Here is an 18,428-nt window from a genome sequence, read left to right on the forward strand (position 1 = left end):
GCAGATGACCGTTTTGAGCATCAACTCTTTTTGATCATTTATTCACAGCGCAGAAAACTTGAGCGATAATATATTACATAGTTAACTGTGTCGCAACTGTAATACCCTGAAACTTCCAAATTATAATTTAAACACACTGTATCCTCAAAAAGATCTAGGAAGAAGAAAAGAGAACACGAAAAAAAAAAAATTAAACACCTCCCATTCCACAAGCATCCACCACAGCACCCTCACAAGCAACGTACGGTTTAACAAGTTTCGAGTACGCCAGCGCAGCAGCAGGATTCGGTATCGCAACACACTTCATCCCAAATGCCCCGGCGTCAATTCCAGAGCACATCTCTTCGAATGTTCCACGCGGTGCTTCGGTCGCTTTCCACCAAGCAAACCGTGCCAACAACGCCCCGCCCATCGCCGCAGCTTCCTTCGTAGCGCTGATATACACCTTCATATCAAACAGATCCGCAGCTAGCTGACGGATGGTCTGGTTCCCAGACGACCCGCCGGAAACGACCAAACGTGAAAGCGGAGGCGAGTTGGCCGGTAGAATAACGGCAATCCTCGACCGGATAGAGAGGAACTGCGATTCTAGGATCATCCGAGGGTGGAGCTCAGTAGGGACTTGGGATTCGACTAGCCTAAGTGGGGTTGTGGGATCTGATGCCTGGTAGAAGAATTCACCCTTGACCCCCGGGGGTATGATTTCGGGCAATGGGAAGTATAGACCCATGTACCCATTACATCCCGGAAGTGCGGCCTCGACCAGATCATTATATTTCGACCAATGGCCACCGGCATAGCGATCGCGCACTTGTTCTCGTGCAAGAGCGCCATTCTTGTAACATAGCATTGCAATTTGAGCATCCGGGGCAGTCGTAGGGTGTGCCAAAAGGTGAGAAGTAGTGAACCGTCTGGGGGGGGTCAAAGATGGCGGGATAGAAAGCAGGTACGTGGTAGACGTTCCCAGGGAGAGCAGTGCATCTCCCGGGAAGGAAAGAGCGACCACAGTCGCTGGATTATCACCTGTAAATGGAGCTACAATGCAGTCTGAAAGAGATGACATTCAATCAAAATTACGAGAGTGCCTGGTGAGTGTACTGACGTGGACTGAAGCCCCACCTTTCTACCCAGTATGGGCTTACTGTTCCGAGGGACGTTCCGCCAGCGACTGGCTCGGGTCCAAGTTTTGCACGCAATTCAGGGCCGCCGCATGCATCAATGAGCCCGTCGTCCCACTTACATGTAAGGATCTCCATTAAGTTCATGCCGCTAGCGTCCGATATTTCAATGGGTGCAATCTTGCCAAGAAACAAAGACGGCATAAACGACGAAACCAATGATACACGGGACGTAGCGTCATATGCCATCCTATTAATTTTACGGATCTGCGCAAATAAAAGTAGTCAGAGTGTTTCAGGTCACTTCCACAGACTAAGATACGCACCCTAGATATTTGCGAGCCAGTAAAACGTTCGTATGCACGACTTCCACTAATGTCCGCGAGAGCTTGGGCACCACCAACGGCATCCTCCAGTTCACGGCATTCACGGGTGGTGGAGGAGTCCTGCCAGATGGGCGCTTTCTGTAATGAGAAAGCCTTCGGAGATAACTGGCTAGACAAATTCTTTGATGCATCCAAGTTGGCTAAAAGAGCTTCGGCATCGTGGGACCAATAGACAGAACCGTGTTGCTATTAAAAAAAATATTAAAGAGTCACAACGAGAGACACACATCGATGGAAGATCCACTTACTTGTCCGTCCCCAGATATAGCTGAAATGGCAGAGAAGTCGACTCCCGCTGCCTTCATACGGGTCATAAGAAGATCGTACGCTTCCAACCACATCTCAACCGGGGATGTGACCTCGCCTTCCAAGCCTCGAATAGCACCGTTTGTGGTTCCATAGTGAGGTAAGTCGCGGTCAAAGTGTACTGCAGACTCGTGGACGATAGCACAGTCCTCTTGGACGAGGACAGCCTTCAGCCCTTGAGTCGATAAATCAAGGCCTAAAAACAATGGGTCCATGTTAGAATTGGGTCGTAGGAAAGTACGGAGAAACTTGGGGAAACTGACGAGACTTTATTAACCCCGCCGGCCCGGGAGGACCAAGGACACGAGAACATGTCGATGTGCAGGACCCGGTTCCCCATCGGTTAAAATGTTCCTTCGTGACTATCACCCTAAACTTTCAAGGGCAGAGAAAACAAAACTTGGAGAAAGCTGTTCTTGCAGCCTTGCGGTACTCCAACCGAGGATGCTTGTGTGGGAAGAAAACTAGAAAACTTCAACTCCGACATTATTAGCCTAATTGTCACAATACAAACAAATCACCCACAGTTGTGATTGAATTCTCTGACAGCCTCCAACGGATCTTCGTTCTTCTTGTTCCAGACGCGGATCTTAAGACTCACGATAACAAAGATACACATTCAAACCTCTCTATTGTAAGTAATATCGCACACTCATCTCCCCTACAAGAAACATATGATAATGAGAAAACTCGATAGCAAAAACACTCAACACTACTGTAGCACCGCTGATTCAGACCAAAGAAAAAAAGAGGTACAACTTTTAAGTCGGCATAGCCAACGCCGAAGATTCTTTACTTGATTGTCCAGAACCGTCGAGGTTGCAATCCTCCAAGGTCAAGGTCCGAACCTGTTCAGCGATGTTCGAACCAGGTATAGGTTCCCGACGTCTGCCGTCGGTTTCCTTCTCTTGCCTCCCATTAGTATGAGACATCGTAGGACGTCTGACAACTTTGGGATTATAGAGTTCGGTGGCCCTTGGCGGCGGCCGCTCGAACATACGGTCCGATTCTTCCAACCGGGACTGCTGCGCAACGGGAGAGTTGCCGTTATTGGGATGATGAACTAGCGCATTACCTTGTCCAGGGTTTATGAGGAGGGATCGAGTCGAAGATGAGTTAGTCCAAGCCCCAGCAACCACGGGTGGGCGCTTTTCCGTTGGCGACAACGATGAAAGGGGAGGGAAGTCGTTCGAATGGAACGGCGCGGACTGATGGTTGTTTGGTGGCCGTCGGGGAGACATAACCTGATGAGAACTGCCGTTCAGGTTGCGAGGAGGCGAGATTGGGGACATATTGCGGGAGTTGTTAGATGGGTGATCATGATGGCGATTATGAGTAGCGTGCAGTGTAGGATCGGGTTTCAGACCTACTGCCCAGTCAGGTCGAGCTGGAAGAGGGTGTTGCTGTTGCGATGACGTTGATGTGTATGTTCTCCGGGACGACGAGGACGTCGTAGATGACGACTAAAAACGATCATCAGATTGAATGATACAGAAAGATGTCTGACAATACAGCTTACCGCCGTAGACGAAACTTCATCCCAATTCGACGATCTATAGTTGCCTGAGCTCCCATTGCTATGGTTGGATTGCCTTCTAGTACTATTGAATCGAGGTCCAATTTCATTTGATCCTGCAGAAACATTTCCGTTATATCCACCGATGCCTGGGCCAAAACTCCACGCATGCCGAGGCTGGGGGGGAATCCTGCCTCTACCACTGCCGTTGAAATGGCCATTGTCGTTACGGTTGGAACGAAGTCCATTACTATACCCGCTTCGGCCATTATGGTTTGGATGCCGATTCATGTCAGGGTCACCAAATGGGCCTTCAGCAGACACTCTAGGATCATACACTTGTCCTATCATGGGGGGTGGAGGAGCGGTTATTGGCATGTGTTGTCCCGGTTGGGGTGTATAATAACCAGGCATAGGATACATATAGACCGGGGGACTGTATCCTTGGAACGAAGAAGAGTTTGGGGCTTGAGAATTCTGATGAGGACCGTTTACCATGACAGGACCCTCCGCAGGTGGTGATCCCTGAGGCACTGGTAGAGGTACAGGACCAGGCGGAGGATGTGGATGAGCCCATACATACTGATTGGGATATGGCACGTGCGGTGTAGGAGAATAGACTTCGTTGTGGGATCCTGACGAAGGGTCGGATGGGTTTTGCTGGACGGGAGGTCCATATGGGAAGGGGTTGAAATAAGAATACGGGGTGGCGACGTAAGCAGGATTTGGAGGTTGCCCAGGAGGAGCATATGGGTAGAAGTATTGTGTCGCTTGATACCCAGGCGTAGACACCGGGACAGGATGTTGTGAGCCGTCGTAGGGTGGACCAGGAGCAGCAGGCTCATAGAGACTTGCGTACGTAAAAGAAGAAGGTGACGATGCACGAGAGTTCCGGGAACTACCAGCTCCATTCGAACTGAAGGGTGTCGCAGAACCTCTCAAGGAACGGTTTGAGTTACCCGCCCGCTTCTTGTCACGACTAATAGAAGGCGCAGACCATTCACTCTCGGTAGCAAGAGAACTGGCTGAATCTTCAAAGTCGGCAACACTGCCCCCACTCGTTGAAGTAGAACCAGAGACGACACTGAGCGAAGACGAACTTGCACTCGTGTCCTTTTCCTTCTCTTCAAAGTCCATAAATATACGCGATCTAGCCTCATTGTAGGCTGCCTCTCGTTCCTCAATGGTCATTCGCTTCTTGCCGCTGCCGCCAGTCGCATTGCTGCGGCCACCAAGGCTGCCTGCCTCAGAAGGCTCTGCATCAGATAGATCGGCATCTTCGCCATTAACAGATCCAGCCTGCGAATGAGGCTTTTGTCGGCGGTCTTGCTGATTCCGCCGCATGATTTGAAAGGCAGGAGAAGCGGTTGACTCGGGAGGCACAAGATCTGCCAGTCTCCGCGGAGGGCTACGAACAAATATTAGCCGATGAAGTTGGTCAAACTGAAAGAACGGAATTTGACGTACATGCGACTTTCGGGTGTGGCTGAAACGGAAAGACCTTTGGTCGCTGGATCGTTTTCTGGGACAAGCTTATAATAAGCGGAGCATCGGTGGACGAGCAATCGTTGGTAGGATGTGCCGGGGAAGACATCGATGCGGGCCCTTAGAATAAAAGAAACGTAAGTATCCACACGTTGGTAGAGACAAGACTCGAGCAGTGGCAGTTCATCGCGTGACAGTGCGTCGCAGACGTCAGCAGCGCTTAAAGCGATTGCGCTCACCTTCGCTCAGTAATGAGCCCCTCCATGAGCTCCCCAAGCTTCAAAACATATATTCTGTCTTTACTCCGAAGCGCCTCGAGGATTTGCGGGTCGATGTCGGGAGATGGACTTTGAGAGATGGCGTCGGTGACGACGGGTTGGTCGCCATCGACGCTCTGGACGTCGGCAGGGGGTGGTGAAGGCACGCTAGGGCTGTCCCCTTCGGCAAAAGAATGTGTAGAGTCAGAGATTGATTCAACTGTGCCGTTTCTATCGAAATTGGCAGCGAGAAAGGCGGCCGGATTAGCGTCAGACATGGTCGTCGATACTGGCGAAGATGAAGACGCTCGTGAGCTGGAGAGCGAGGAGATGGAGGAGTCAGAGCGAGACTGAGGGATATTCTGTTCTAGAAAGGGAGGAAGATACGGATTGTCCGCAGCGTCAGTGATGGTGGTCGCTGGGGAGCGCAGTGGAGCGCAGAGGGTACCCACCGGTGGCCATATCGAATACTAAGGAAGCTCTGACGACGAGCAGGTGGTAGTACGAGAGTAAGGAAGGCAGTAAGGTCAGGAAATGAATTGCAGCATGGAAGTCGGTGGAGACATATCAGGTTTGAGGGCAAGAAAACAAGCTGGTGTAAATGATCTGTTGGCGTGGGAACTCTTATCTCTATCGGTATCGGCACCCAGCCACACAGTCCAGAGCGGTATTTAGGTAGCTCTGCTCTTGGAATTCACTTATAATCGTGACCTTGAATTGTATTCTCAATTGAAGAATACTCCGTACTTTCCAGTCTGAGCAGGAAATGTCATTTTGAGTTTCGTTAAATAATATTCAGATATTCAATTCCAAAATACATTTCACGTCCCATCCGAGAACTCGCCTGCAAGATTGATGTAATCAACGATCATAGCTAGTATTGCTAGCAAATCTCCCCCTGGAGCTAGTGACGATCCAGTTCACAGCAGCCAAGTCAAATAATAGGCGCGGCAACCACCCTGCAAACGGAAATTAATCGCGATCCCGAAGATATCAAAATCACCCAAATGCTTCCCGCTATATCATATAGCAGTATATAGCTTAGTCGTTCAGTTTTAGTTCTTTTCACTTAAGCTACGAAAGGCCCGGAGGTCCGACGCTTCGAGAGACTCACTTCTATCAAAGAATGGTACGCATATTCCAAGCAAAAATACAAATGCATGTAGGGTAGATCTATATATTAGCGTATTTCAGTGGGCGGGTCCCCCACTGTTCGGTGTGATAACCTGATAGATGTTGAAAGCTAGGCTACATCGTCCATGAGCAATCATTGTTATGAACACATATACGAAGGACAGACATACCAGAATATGAAGATGCATGAACCGTATATCATCAGCGCAAAGGCCAGCCGATTCAATGTCTTGACATTAGGATCGTTGCGCGTCAACTATTTTAATATAAGCATGTGATTCCAGAAACATACACCGAGACTGACCTTCCAATAAAACAAACCCGGAAGAATGAACGATATCGTTGTCGATCCAGTGGAACCAACAAATGAAAGCACTAATCAATGATATTAAGAAAACATCTAAACACACTATCAAGCAACTTACCCATTTGCAGGTTGTCGACAAAATAAGCAATTGTGAAGCCGCTTGCGACGATGGCAGAAGTGAGCAAAGAGTGCTTCAATGGCGTCATAACGGCGCTCGGTAGCTCATCAAGATTCTCCTCTTCATCGTCGTCGTCATGGACAATTACCTTGGTCGACGGCGGGCTTCCTGCATGGAAGACTTTGTCTAGGCAGTTCCGGCAGGGGTGTACTTGTAGAGGGTATGAGAATAGGACCAAGATAACGACAGCCAGCTGTCCCACGGCGACGAAGAGTGATGTCGGGGGATACATGGCGATGATATTGGCACCGACCTTGGTAATTAATTAATGGTGTGAGAATGAAGCGATCAAAGGAGACTAACTTTGGAGCCAAATGTAAGATATCCAAAGACTGCAATAATTTCATAGGTCAGAGTTGCAGTGCCAATGGATGTACCAACAACGATGTTCATCCGCTCCTGCGTATTGCTCTTGAGCTCGTTGTAGAGAGGGAACAGCTATCAAAATAATACTTAGAGTAAGAACACAATTTTGGAGTAAAAAGACATACATTCTGAGCGCAGGTAAACGCGAACACCTGAACGGGAAACGTAGAGACAAAGCTGGGTGTAAAATGTACAAGATGCACTTCTCCAGCAGAAGGCATATTCTTGGTAGGCCAGCAATAGTACTTGATCACAATGATCACAAGGTAAGCTGTATGCGAGATCACTAAATTTAGGAACAAGCAATGCAAACAGACTTGACGCACCTACTGAGAAAAGGGCAACATAACTGGTGTGTCTAAGACTGTGTAGATTCTTTAAAAAGGCAAGGGGAACAAGAACGACTGAGAAGAGCATTATCCAGTTCTGGCCGGACAATGCCCACGCTGGAACCGGGGCGTCCGGAGCAACAAGGTCATGGTAAAGAGAGGCGACAACATTCGGCATGAGACCCTTAATTATAATCAAGTAACTGCGACACGCATGAGAAAGGGATCAGAAAGGCGAGACGGCATGACGTTTCACACCTGATGGACACCCCAAAACACTTGACTGCAATCGCCGCATCGAAAAATACAGCGGCCTTGGGGAACGTGAGCTGTGCGACGGCAAAGAATGACGAGCGTCGGTGCGGTGCCTTTGCGGCACATAAAGACAAGAGATGTAATCCAAAGGCGGCGACAGATCCGGAGAAGAGGCAGGTGATCATCCCAGGCAATATGCCTGCAGAAGCCATGGCCTATGATGGGCTTTATTAGCGATCAAACGCCTCCTTATACGCAGAACAGAACGAACTAGGGGAAACGTGAGCATTCCTGCTCGCCATTCCGTCAGTCACGAGCCAGAGTCAATCATGAAGGCACTCACCGCTCCCGATGATGGTATTACACAGATTACTAACGCAACTCACGACGGTTGCATGGCCGTCTGCCTTGTCTTCCCGTTTGAATGTCGTGTCTCGGTTCTCGCCCAGGAGTGCGCTGGATTCTGCGGTCGTGGTGGTTCCCGGAAGATCCGGTGCACCTACTACGCTATTGACAGCGCCATAGTTCTCCACCATCTCAAAATCCTCAAAGTCGCTCTCCAGATTCTACGCCGTGGTGGTGGATGGAAGGAGAGTCCAGTCCAGCAAGATAAGGGATAGGCACGTAGTCTGTTATGTACGCTTCGGGTTGATAGGCAATTACCTGCCGGATCCTGCGTGTTTGTGGGGAGGATGAATCATGGCAAAATTTTCCCAGCACGTGATACATACACGTCACGAAAATGAAATTGATTGCGGGGTATTTACATGCATAGCTCAGAAAATAAAGATAAATGCGCTACTTCTTCCCAAAGAACGACATCATTGTCTGTTGCCCGGTTTTTCCATTACTCACTTTTCTCGTAGGCGCGGCCAGTTTGGACCCCTTCCTTGCAAGCGGTTTGGGTTTCGGGGCCGGTGCGTCACTATCCTCGTCGACCTTGTTAACCTTTGATGGCTTGGATTTGGCCTTCGCCGCCACGGGAGGCTCTTCTTCTTCATCGACAGATTCATATGATGAGTAGTCTTCAGTCACTAGAATAAATATAAGCAAGAGTAGTCATGGAAGTCAGCTATTTTCTTACCCATATAACCCTTGGCGTCTATACTTTCTCGGCTCTTGACAACCCGTTTCTTCTTCAGTCCATTACGACCAACAGGAACAACCTTCTTTTCCTTTCTCTTTCTCTTGGGCGCTGGTACTGCCTCGTCCGCCATATCCACGTTGTCGCCTTCTTTTGAGGGTTCCTCCTCTTCCTCCTCCTCTTCCTTCTTGACAGCCTCTACATGCCGTGAGGCACGGATGACCTGATCTACGCACGCAGGAAGATAAGGACGAGTAGCAGAGTGATCAAAAGAAACAAACCATCGTCAACGTCCATCATGGCCCGTAGATCTCTTTCTGCTTCACTATCGACTTGCTTGGCAGCTTTTTGTACCTTCCTAGACGGTTTCCGAGCGGCTATTCTTGGCATATCATCTTCGTCCTCCTCGTCTTCTGATACAACTACGCCCTTCAATTTGACTTCTGACTCTTTTTTAGGTGCAGGTTTCGAACGAGACGACGATGAATCATCTTCAGAATCAGACATCAAGGCAGACGCAGACTTGCGCTTTGTACCCCTCTGAGGCCGCATGAGCTATGGCGTGGAAGAAGAGAGGGCAGGATGATTCTACCTTTGGTTGTGCCTTCTTGACTAGCGTTTCAGTTTCCTCTTTCTTCACGGGTTTCTCGTCGGCCTTGGTAGTCATCAAAGGTTTCAAGGGTTGCTTGGGTTTGGTTTCCACCTTAGCATCTTTCGGCTCCTCTTTCGCAGCTTTGGGTTTCGCTTTGCTCCAGTCTAGTGTACCCGATTTTGCAGGCTGGACTTTCTTGTTTTGCAGTTCTGAAGGTTTCGGTTTCGAAGCTGTCTCCGTGAATGAGTTGCTGGCTTTAACTTTAGAAGGACCGGCGACCGGAGGAGCTGGCGCCTTCTTCGTTATCTTAGGGTCCTTCGAGCTGCTGGCCTGCTATAATACAAATAAGAATGTTTCCAGAGCAAAGAATCAGGGGGCGAATACCGGAATATCCTCGCCCATAACTTTCCCGACTGTCTTCGCCATCTCTTCTCCTTTCTCCAGATCGATTTGTCGCAGCCTTTCAGTCGGTACACAGAGGAACCCTCCATCCTGAAGGATGCCGCTAAGCGGTAGACGTGGCGAAGGGCGCATAAATCACGCACCAGAATGGGAGATGGAGACAAAGAATAGATATGAATAGCATTGATCTGAGAGTATTTCATCTTCGCCGCTGTCCAAGCTATGTTAATGCATGCCACAAAACACGAAAATAAATGGAACGCACATTCAAGGTCGCCCTCCCCTACCACCGTGAACCCACATTCCGTAACAGGCTCTGACTCATCATCATCGTATCCGTCGCTGTCCACATTGTCCTGTTCATCCGTATCTACATCCATGGCCTCATCGTGACGCGTCTCTTGTTTCAAAATGCCCGATATGACATAGGTAGCAGTGATGTCCTGAGCTTCCATGGAAGCCTTTCCATAGTATGCTGCAAGTTCACTGAGCATATTATCAGTCAAAAATGTATCAAAAGACAGGGAAGTCGCGTACTTTTTGGCAACATTAACGTGCACAGACAATTCGCGACTGAGTGATCTATATGTCACCTGCCAATGAGGTGGTCAATAAAGAAAGAGGTTGAAATTACGCGACTTGCGATATTTTTCTCGATGAGCAGCTGCTTTGTCAAAAAGTCGCCCACAGCCTTGGAGGACATCGTCGTGAGGAGTAAATATTCAACCTGTTAGTGTGTTTACTTGAAGTTTCCTTTGAAGTTTCCACGGTCCCGCCATTCACGTGATGCATCACAGCCACCATAAAACTAGGAAAACCTTATTTCAATACTTGACTTCTGTCGGCTTCAACCACTCCTTGCAAACGCTAACGACCCTCTGGGCTGACTAAACTGAACGAAATCTCTGTGAGGTGGAATGATATCCACCCTATGATGCATCACTTTGCATGGTGCATTCCTTACGCAATACTACAGTGGATTGCCATGAGCATAAGGGACACTTCTGATGCACCCTTTTCGCTTGGATTCGCCCTTATCACGGGTTCAACATCTTCCTCAGTCTGAAGTAGAGGCCGATCCGGCTCTTCTAATGCTCTTCGATCCGGTGTTCCAACCGCCGTAATCGTCCTGTACGTTGACGTCTGTTTCCTGTTCCGATTCGTTGAAGCAACGAATTTACTTTATAACTAGAGACTATTGGAGTGGAGTCATGCAGAGATGCATTTCCAAGTCAAAGATTACTTAGGCCTGTATTCCAGCGCAAGGCCCAAGGAATCAAAATCGCACTTGTAGGGATTTCCGATCCGCGTACTAGTCACTTTCTCGTGATTTGTGACCAAGGTCCCGACCTTCAGCCCTGCGCAAAGTTCCATTTTACGCATAATGCCGGCGTCGTTTGTGCGTCCTGCTGAATCATGGATCAGACAATTAACAATTCTTCGAAACAAGAACAAGGCTGCGACCCCTGCGACACTACGGATAATTCCCAGGGGAAGTAGTCATTACCATGTGGATGTGCATTGTACTTTCGAAGCTGCGCTGCTGGCATCTTTGGTCTACTGTTGCTCACTTCGTGAGTACCCTCGCAGGACCTCTACTTGTTTTATTGTTTACTAAGATACTGTCGTTCAGGTCCAGTCTCAAGTCGTCAAGCCCCCCTTGTTGCTGTGGACATGTCCCGAGCTACTTGCGTGTTTCGCAGGGGCTGCCCTGATAGAAGAATAAAGCGGCGTGTTCCCATCACACGCAACGTAACATATTCCCATTGGGACATGGATTCGCAACCGATTTCGAATCTAATCAAATCCTTTTGTCGACTATTGTAGGCAAACCTTGTTCTCGCAAGCGTCGTGGAGGCTCCGCGTCCATTCTAGGGACGCTGTGCTTCCTGAAGTTTCTATATGGGATCATCTCGCACTGTCAAAGTCGGCTTTTGTGGGACCACAGATCCCTGTACTGCCACCCAGTCACCTTTATAAGGGTCATAATGGTCCTGCGGGCATCCAGAGGCAGCGCCTTTAAATCTTCATCGATCGATACTCGCACTGCGTGCCCTTTTACTTGCGTCCTCTAATGTCTATTAAGCCCATACGTACTTCCTACTCCACGATGTCGAAGCCCATTGCCACGTCTCCTCTCTCCCCTGTTAATTTTAATATGCCCACTGAGGCTGACGCGACGCCTGTGCCTCTTCTCCCGCCTGGCCTTCCTCAGCAGAGGCGCACCCGACCTCGGTCTGGCACCTTCATTGGTGTCAGTCCCTTCGCTCCTCACGGTCCCAGGGGCCACCAATGTCCCGCCGGCCCCAATGCTCCACCGCCTCCACCCAGCGCCCAAGGTGATCCCGCAGGTCAATTCGGTGACCGAACGAAACAGCGAGGTCTCCTCCCACCATTACCTTCCTGCAACCCCGACACGAAGCACCTAGACCTGGAAACCGACTCCGACGTCAAGCAACCCATTTATACCCACTTTTACCGTTACGATTCTAAAGCCAGGCGTCCCGTCCTTGTGCAATGCCCCACTCTCCCTCCAATGGCTCCCATCGCCAGACCCAAGGCAAAAGTCAAACTCCCCAGTATCTCCACTATTTGCCCTCCCATCGTCAAACCCCAGGCTGTGAGACCCGCCCGGGCCCTCCCTGTCCCGCGTAGTTCTTCTCCCGATCCAAATGCGTTCGCCCGCATGGTTGCTGGGATGATCCTTCACCGCCAACCGGCAGGCCGCACCCCTCGAAGGAAACTTCGAAGCATGGGATACGTCAAAAGCGGTCTGTCTAGCGTTGTTTCCATTACTGCGTAAACACCCGTAGTCCTAGGTATGTGCCTCATGGATCCATTCTTCTGCACCAAGCTTATTGTTTGTCTGTCAGCTGTCGCGATACCCCGCTAGGATCTCCACTTTTTCTGTCACGATCATCATTGCATTACTCCTCGTCTCGGCATTACTTTGTTGTATTATTTCTCTCCATCTCATGACATCTCAGCATAACCCACAATACATCATACATTTATCTCCTTTAGACTCTGTAGCAACGACCCCCGCCGCACACCTTGACCTATTGTACGTTAAAGTAGTCAAGATATGTCACCTCCACCTTTATTTTACACATGTCCGTTTCCTGTCTCTTTAGGAAATGTTGGCCTGAGTTTTGTCGTTCTGTGGCATATCCTCGTGGCAACAAAATAATCAAGATCGTGAATAAAAACATAAATAGCGTGAAAGTCGAAAGAAATAGTGATAACAACGTAACAAACCCTATAATGACATGACACAGCATGGGTACTCTCCCACAAAGGCTATTGTCCTGGCGCAAGTCTCATTCTCTGTTTCCTCGCTTCTATCATAACTTGCTTCCCAACGGGCGAAAGTTCTGTAGACGATGCGGGCGACGGCACCACATCATCTGGAGGTGTGTATATCCCTGGAGTAACCGCCGTTCGGAAGAGCGATTTCGAGTGACTACGCACAGGCGTGAACGGAAGCTCCGCCTTCGCAGTTAAGGTTGACAGGGCCACAGTGCCATTCTCCTTCTGCCTAGCGCTCCCCGCAGACGATATCGAAACTCGTCTGGCCTTCCTATGGCGTGTGGGGAGGGCTGTGAAATGGTCCGAAGTTGATCCCTGAGAATTGGAACGATCAAGTAAAGTTGCCCTAGCGGGACTCGGGCCCTTCTTGAAGCGAGATCTCCCAATGGGGCGTGATGATGGTCGTTCTATGTTATTTGTAGATGGTGTTGGGGCTGTTACAATGACTGTCGTGGGATCTGTCATGATGACTTTGACCTTGCGGGGTTTGGCGGTAGTGGGTTGCGTGTCATCTATGTGTGACTTGGGAGTCTTGTATTGATTGTATTCGTCGTACACGAGGGGAGGAAGAGCCGGGGCTGGAGTATATCGTGAAGGCCGGTGGCGTGAAGATTTTACAGGCGTTGGTGGTGGCGCAGGGGAGGCAGAACGATCTCTCTTACCCAACGAAGAAGAGCCAAATGAAGCAGAAAGAGGTCGTCCGCGACTTGAGATGCCATGACCCTCTGAAGGAGCAGGGGGATTGCAAGATGAGAGGGAAATAGCGTCATAAGAACTGTCGGAAAATTGGGAACATGATGGTCTATGGACAGAGCTCTTGTCAGACGGGGAGCTAAGGGCACTGGGGACAGCTGGGAGCGGTCTTTCTGTATTGTCGAAAGGGGAAGGATGAGGCCGCTGTCGGTCCGCAAGAAAATCGAAAACCTGGGAAGCTCTCTGCGGGGTCGATGGGTTGGAGTGTTCGTATGGTTTGGGCGGCTCAACTGAGTGCTCCGACGCTGAGGTAGCGTCAGTAAGTACACTCAGTTCCACTTCCATAGAAGAAAAGGTAGGGTTGTCTGAAATGGCCACGGAACGATCATGGTCTTGAGAGAGCATAGGCTCAGCGTAGACGCGAGCACTTGGACTCCCGAATTCGGGAGGAAGGATGGGAGTTTTTATGCTGAGAGACGATGCCGACGAAAAAGCAGAGTCTCTCTCACTGTATTATATTTAGTCCAACATTTATTTAGCGGAGAGTATTTTACAACTTACTCTAAGAAACGTTCGGCCCATGAGATATCTCCCTCAAAAGTGTCGGACTCGCTGCCCTTGGGAAGAGGACTTCCTAGTAGCTGACGCAACGTAGAACCGCTCCTACGACATTGCGCACGACCCTCTCTCGGCGGAGAAGATTGCGATTGTGGGGAAGGAGACGAATCTGCGAAAGCGCGAGCAGGTATACCGCCGTCTTTGTCATATAATTCCAGCAGACTTGCCACGGAAGGGTCTGAACGAAGGCGATATATCTGACTATCTTCTGGGGGAAGATGGTTTGAATGATTTGAGCGACCTGCACGAGGCGTCACAAGCTCCTCCACAGACGCAGTGCTTTTGTAACCCGATGAACCGGTATGGCGTTCTCGTGGGTATACTGTTACTGAGTAAGTACCGCGTCGTGCAAGACTTCCACTTTCAAGACTACAAGTTGATTCCGTCGGTGTTCGGAGAACATGGTCAATGGGGTGAGCTGCAGCAACGATTAGTAGTTGCATCAATGTATAAGAAAATCAAAACGAACGAAGAGGGGGAAGCGAATGATAGTCCATTTCAGCAACAGTAGCAAAGCGGGCAGAGGACGAGCGGAGGAGATGGTTGGCTGCTGCCTCGCTTTCTTCCTCCGTCTGGGGTCGATACCGAAAATCCAGCTCGCCAGGGTCTTGTATGTCATCATGCCTTCGATTTTTCTTGCTCTTCTTGCCTCCAAGAGATAATATCCGTCTGAGAAAGCCCATTCCGTAGGGCCGTGTCGGGAATAGTAAAAGTCGAACCAAATTATTGCCAAACATAGACAAGCTGGAGGCAGCGCGTCTGAGCACGTGACATAAATCTCTTCCCCTCCTACTCCGCATTCCGAATTGAAGCCAAGAGCCGGATAGGGTACGGCTCCGTAATGCTCTATCGATACCTTTACCATGCAGTGGACACAAGTATTCTCCCGTAACACCATTGAAAATTCAGGCAGCGCTGCTCGAGATTTCTGTATGCTCGAGCGAAACATGCTTGCGCATATCAAGCTGGCGCTGCTGCTTTCTGTTCTCTCGTCGTCGCTTATCCTGCAAGCCCGACTGGTTCCAACATCGGATGAAGGAAGTTATGCCCAAGAGTACGGGATACCCCTCGCAATCATACAGTTTGTCGCTGCATTGTTGGCCATAGCGGCGGGAGTCTGGGAGTTCCATGTCGGTTGTCGTGACCTGATGAGGATGCGAGCATTTCTGGTGGCGCCCAAGTACGTACTGGGTTTCTTCATCGTCTCTCCGTGCTTATCTTCCTGCAAGACCTCATTTCGCTATCATGACTGTTGTCATGGCCATCGTGTTCACCACCTGTGTGATCTTGCTCGACAAGGCCGGTGCTTGACCAATAGTGAGTTGTGGAAAAGAAGAAAAAGCTTTATACTCACCATCCTCCTTGCATTACAGTCGGTAGCTTGGCTGCTTGTGGTGTAGTTGTATTCATGAATGTATTGGACTAGAAACCCCTAGTTAGAGTATACATTTTGCTTTGAAATTTGCAGTGGCACTGAGGGTAGGCCGATGTCGGTCCGATGGTACCGATATGGCAATCGTACAATGTGTGGATATTTTCTTACCTGCCCATCACTCGCCTTTTTTACTCCTTCCTTCTCTCCTCCATCTCCCCTCCTAACGAAATCCTTACGCTCTCATGAAAATCAGCCAAAAAATAAGGCAGTCCACCAAGGAGGACAAAGTCTGGTGGTCCTTTGAGTACTTTCCTCCACGGACGGCCCAGGTATGTCTGCTTTAATCTTTGGTTCCATCGGGGGAAGACTTATGTCCTCTGCAGGGTCTTCAAAATCTACTAGACCGTATAGAACGTATGAGGGCATTGGGCCCCGAGTTCATCGATATCACCTGGTGAGTAACGTGTTGCAACCGCCTGGAATCTGACTGAATCTTTTGGTAGGAATGCCGGTGGTCGGACCTCTGACCTTACCGCTGAAATGGTCAAGACATGTCAAGGAATAATCGGAATCGAGACCTGTATGCATCTCACCTGTACGAACATGCCCAAAGAGAAGGTCGACATTGCTCTACGAGTACGTTTCTATTACCTTTGGTTTCATGCCGTAAAATCTTACATTGCGTCAGGAGGCAAAGAAATCCGGATGTCGTAATGTCCTCGCCCTTCGTGGGGACCCTCCGATGGGTAAGGAAGACTGGGAAGCCGTGGAGGGTGGGTTTGTTCATGGGATCGACCTTGTCACGCACATACGGCGCGAATATGGAGATTATTTTGACGTGGCCGTCGCCGGATTCCCACAACACCAACTGCTCCCGCCTGAAGAGCGCGACCTGGAGATAAAGTATCTGAAGCAGAAGATCGACGCTGGTGTCAGCTTTATTTTCACCCAGATGTTTTACGACGTGGAGGTCTTCATTGCCTGGGTCAAAGCGGTCCGAGCAGCCGGTATCACCATTCCAATCGTTCCTGGTATTGCGCCTATACAGACGTGGAACGGATTCCAAAGAGCGACCAGTCTGGCGAAGACAATAATTCCTCAGTCTTTCTTGGATGCATTGGAGCCTTATAAGAACAACGATGAGAAGGTTAGAGAGATTGGGACCAAATTGGTAGCAGATATGTGTCGCAGAATCCTCAAGGAAGATATTGGTATCCGCGGTCTCCATTTCTACACCATGAACCTGGAGAAGGGGACAAAGATGCTTCTAGAAGAGCTGAATTTGGTTCCGAGGGTCGAGACTATTAAGCCTCTGCCTTGGAGACAGGCGAGTATCTTCTGCGAATATAAAATGATCAGTTTAATTATCTCTTTTTTCAGTGTCTCACACCCAGCCGTCGTAAGGAAACAATCCGCCCAATCTTCTGGGCGAACCGGACAAAATCCTACATCTCTCGCACAGAAAACTGGGACGAGTACCCGAACGGTCGTTTCGGTGATTCTCGCAGTCCCGCGTACGGTGAGCTGGATGGTTACGGTGTCTGGATCAAGCAAACCGTGAGGATTACTCGTACGCTATATACACTCACACCCGCTGAATGCCAATATAGAAAGAGGATGCCATCAAGCTGTGGGGCGAGCCCAAATCGCTAGAAGATGTGACGACACTCTTCGCCAGATTTTGCAAGGGAACATTATCCGCGCTGCCATGGTCTGATCAAGCACCGGCAATCGAGACATCTGTCATCGCGAACCAACTAGCACAGATGAATGAGCTAGGATTTTTTACCATCAACTCACAGCCCGCTGTTGATGGTGTAAGAAGCGACGACAAAGTGTTCGGGTGGGGCCCAAGTAACGGATACGTCTATCAGAAGGTCAGTCCGTCCTCACCTTGCTTCGCTTGCGATTCCAGCGGAATTGATATCCGCCCATCAGGCTTACCTTGAATTCTTCGTTCAACCCGCTCTGCTTTCACTTCTACTCTCGCATATTGAGCGGGATAGTAATATCACATACTACGTTATCAATAAGCGTGGCGATTTACGAACTAACACCCATTCTGATGGACCTAATGCCGTGACGTGGGGAGTGTTTCCTGGGAAGGAGATCGTACAGCCTACGATCGTGGAAGCTGTCAGTTTCATGGCCTGGAAGGTGAGTTCTACTACCACGTAGACCCAATGGGCTCCTGGTTGATCTCGCCCTCTTAGGATGAGGCATACGAACTTGGTCAGCAATGGGCCAAGGTGTATGACGCCGACTCTCCCTCACGAAAGGTAATATCCGATCTCATGGATACCTGCTTCCTCGTCAACGTCGTACATAATGATTTCCACGATCCGGGCGCGATTTTCAAGCCGTTCTTCCAAGCAGGTGCTGAGTATAAAGCATCTCTTCTCAACGGAAATGGTAAGGCCAATTAGAGGTCGCCTGCAAGATTATCTCCCACTGTACAACTGCTGTATCTTTCATTCTTCTATTCACTCGTTACTAGCTTTTAACTGTATCATTACTCGGGTTCAACCCCCGGTGTTTTTTTACGTTTTCCTTCCTGCATACCACATTCTCACCAAGCATTTCAACATCATACTTACTAGCACATCATTGTACTTTGCATCAACTGCATACATACTGCATCCAACTGCATTAAACATCTGCTCAGATATTCTACATGTAATCCATCCAAATACAGATACAATAAAACTCAAAACACCT

General features: G+C 49.3%; 8 protein-coding genes across 8 annotated transcripts; 3 read left to right on the forward strand and 5 right to left on the reverse strand.

The window, feature by feature from the left end:
- Positions 1–105: 105 nt before the first annotated feature.
- Positions 106–2,450, reverse strand: EV420DRAFT_666802 (uncharacterized protein). The gene is made up of 4 exons (XM_060482994.1): positions 1,753–2,450; positions 1,445–1,690; positions 1,103–1,385; positions 106–1,047 (listed from the first exon to the last, which is right to left on the reverse strand). The coding sequence occupies exons 1-4, from the start codon at positions 2,023–2,025 to the stop codon at positions 191–193; spliced, it is 1,659 nt and encodes a 552-aa protein (XP_060337713.1). The 5' UTR covers positions 2,026–2,450; the 3' UTR covers positions 106–190.
- On the reverse strand, positions 2,372–5,473 carry EV420DRAFT_666807 (uncharacterized protein). The gene is made up of 4 exons (XM_060482995.1): positions 5,051–5,473; positions 4,794–4,931; positions 3,330–4,734; positions 2,372–3,273 (listed from the first exon to the last, which is right to left on the reverse strand). The coding sequence occupies exons 1-4, from the start codon at positions 5,344–5,346 to the stop codon at positions 2,572–2,574; spliced, it is 2,541 nt and encodes an 846-aa protein (XP_060337714.1). The 5' UTR covers positions 5,347–5,473; the 3' UTR covers positions 2,372–2,571.
- Positions 5,474–6,123: 650 nt separating this feature from the next.
- Positions 6,124–8,363, reverse strand: EV420DRAFT_1507329 (transmembrane amino acid transporter protein-domain-containing protein). Its single transcript, XM_060471362.1, has 10 exons — positions 7,981–8,363; positions 7,909–7,928; positions 7,641–7,852; positions 7,380–7,585; positions 7,179–7,324; positions 6,991–7,125; positions 6,628–6,940; positions 6,507–6,577; positions 6,373–6,458; positions 6,124–6,316 (listed from the first exon to the last, which is right to left on the reverse strand). The coding sequence occupies exons 1-10, from the start codon at positions 8,171–8,173 to the stop codon at positions 6,259–6,261; spliced, it is 1,440 nt and encodes a 479-aa protein (XP_060337715.1). The 5' UTR covers positions 8,174–8,363; the 3' UTR covers positions 6,124–6,258.
- EV420DRAFT_666865 (DNA polymerase subunit Cdc27) lies at positions 8,143–10,451 on the reverse strand. The gene is made up of 9 exons (XM_060482996.1): positions 10,359–10,451; positions 10,253–10,308; positions 9,981–10,201; positions 9,859–9,926; positions 9,698–9,805; positions 9,314–9,646; positions 9,003–9,261; positions 8,722–8,949; positions 8,143–8,671 (listed from the first exon to the last, which is right to left on the reverse strand). Exons 1-9 carry the CDS (start codon positions 10,416–10,418, stop codon positions 8,436–8,438), a joined length of 1,569 nt encoding a protein of 522 aa, XP_060337716.1. The 5' UTR covers positions 10,419–10,451; the 3' UTR covers positions 8,143–8,435.
- Positions 10,452–11,666: 1,215 nt separating this feature from the next.
- On the forward strand, positions 11,667–12,794 carry EV420DRAFT_667141 (uncharacterized protein). Its single transcript, XM_060482997.1, has 2 exons — positions 11,667–12,534; positions 12,589–12,794. Exon 1 carries the CDS (start codon positions 11,790–11,792, stop codon positions 12,516–12,518), a length of 729 nt encoding a protein of 242 aa, XP_060337717.1. The 5' UTR covers positions 11,667–11,789; the 3' UTR covers positions 12,519–12,534; positions 12,589–12,794.
- Positions 12,795–13,015: 221 nt separating this feature from the next.
- EV420DRAFT_1474505 (uncharacterized protein) lies at positions 13,016–15,018 on the reverse strand (the record flags this gene model as incomplete). The annotated part of the gene is made up of 3 exons (XM_060469211.1): positions 13,016–14,225; positions 14,279–14,753; positions 14,805–15,018. The coding sequence occupies 3 exons, from the start codon at positions 15,016–15,018 to the stop codon at positions 13,016–13,018; spliced, it is 1,899 nt and encodes a 632-aa protein (XP_060337718.1).
- A 180-nt stretch (positions 15,019–15,198) lies between these two features.
- Positions 15,199–15,646, forward strand: EV420DRAFT_1636158 (uncharacterized protein; the record flags this gene model as incomplete). Its single annotated transcript, XM_060476552.1, has 2 exons — positions 15,199–15,515; positions 15,565–15,646. 2 exons carry the CDS (start codon positions 15,199–15,201, stop codon positions 15,644–15,646), a joined length of 399 nt encoding a protein of 132 aa, XP_060337719.1.
- Positions 15,647–15,801: 155 nt separating this feature from the next.
- EV420DRAFT_1507340 (methylenetetrahydrofolate reductase-domain-containing protein) lies at positions 15,802–18,333 on the forward strand. The gene is made up of 8 exons (XM_060471363.1): positions 15,802–16,039; positions 16,094–16,164; positions 16,214–16,346; positions 16,399–17,037; positions 17,091–17,267; positions 17,321–17,587; positions 17,649–17,867; positions 17,924–18,333. The coding sequence occupies exons 1-8, from the start codon at positions 15,953–15,955 to the stop codon at positions 18,134–18,136; spliced, it is 1,806 nt and encodes a 601-aa protein (XP_060337720.1). The 5' UTR covers positions 15,802–15,952; the 3' UTR covers positions 18,137–18,333.
- The last annotated feature ends 95 nt before the right edge of the window (positions 18,334–18,428 follow it).

Source organism: Desarmillaria tabescens, assembly GCF_030435595.1.
Source record: "Desarmillaria tabescens strain CCBAS 213 chromosome Unknown EV420scaffold_3, whole genome shotgun sequence".
Classification (NCBI taxonomy): Eukaryota; Fungi; Basidiomycota; class Agaricomycetes; order Agaricales; family Physalacriaceae; genus Desarmillaria; species Desarmillaria tabescens.

Excerpts from the sequence above, each read along its gene's own strand:
- EV420DRAFT_666802 (XM_060482994.1), bottom strand. The coding sequence starts at position 2,025 with ATGGACCCATTGTTTTTAGGCCTTGATTTATCGACTCAAGGGCTGAAG. Across the intron at positions 1,386-1,444 it reads CTGGCTCGCAAATATCTAGG|ATCCGTAAAATTAATAGGAT; the intron begins GTGCGTATCTTA and ends TTATTTGCGCAG. Across the intron at positions 1,048-1,102 it reads AAGGTGGGGCTTCAGTCCAC|ACTGCATTGTAGCTCCATTT; the intron begins GTCAGTACACTC and ends CATCTCTTTCAG.
- EV420DRAFT_1507329 (XM_060471362.1), bottom strand. The coding sequence starts at position 8,173 with ATGGTGGAGAACTATGGCGCTGTCAATAGCGTAGTAGGTGCACCGGAT. Across the intron at positions 7,586-7,640 it reads TGTTTTGGGGTGTCCATCAG|TTACTTGATTATAATTAAGG; the intron begins GTGTGAAACGTC and ends TGCGTGTCGCAG. Across the intron at positions 6,459-6,506 it reads CGGGTTTGTTTTATTGGAAG|TTGACGCGCAACGATCCTAA; the intron begins GTCAGTCTCGGT and ends ATATTAAAATAG.
- EV420DRAFT_666865 (XM_060482996.1), bottom strand. The coding sequence starts at position 10,418 with ATGTCCTCCAAGGCTGTGGGCGACTTTTTGACAAAGCAGCTGCTCATC. Across the intron at positions 10,202-10,252 it reads CACGTTAATGTTGCCAAAAA|TGAACTTGCAGCATACTATG; the intron begins GTACGCGACTTC and ends TAATATGCTCAG. Across the intron at positions 9,806-9,858 it reads TGTCTCCATCTCCCATTCTG|GATGGAGGGTTCCTCTGTGT; the intron begins GTGCGTGATTTA and ends GGCATCCTTCAG.
- EV420DRAFT_666807 (XM_060482995.1), bottom strand. The coding sequence starts at position 5,346 with ATGTCTGACGCTAATCCGGCCGCCTTTCTCGCTGCCAATTTCGATAGA. Across the intron at positions 4,932-5,050 it reads GGGCTCATTACTGAGCGAAG|GGCCCGCATCGATGTCTTCC; the intron begins GTGAGCGCAATC and ends TTTTATTCTAAG. Across the intron at positions 3,274-3,329 it reads ATGAAGTTTCGTCTACGGCG|TCGTCATCTACGACGTCCTC; the intron begins GTAAGCTGTATT and ends GATCGTTTTTAG.
- EV420DRAFT_667141 (XM_060482997.1), top strand. The coding sequence starts at position 11,790 with ATGTCTATTAAGCCCATACGTACTTCCTACTCCACGATGTCGAAGCCC.
- EV420DRAFT_1507340 (XM_060471363.1), top strand. The coding sequence starts at position 15,953 with ATGAAAATCAGCCAAAAAATAAGGCAGTCCACCAAGGAGGACAAAGTC. Across the intron at positions 16,165-16,213 it reads GAGTTCATCGATATCACCTG|GAATGCCGGTGGTCGGACCT; the intron begins GTGAGTAACGTG and ends ATCTTTTGGTAG. Across the intron at positions 17,038-17,090 it reads AGCCTCTGCCTTGGAGACAG|TGTCTCACACCCAGCCGTCG; the intron begins GCGAGTATCTTC and ends CTCTTTTTTCAG.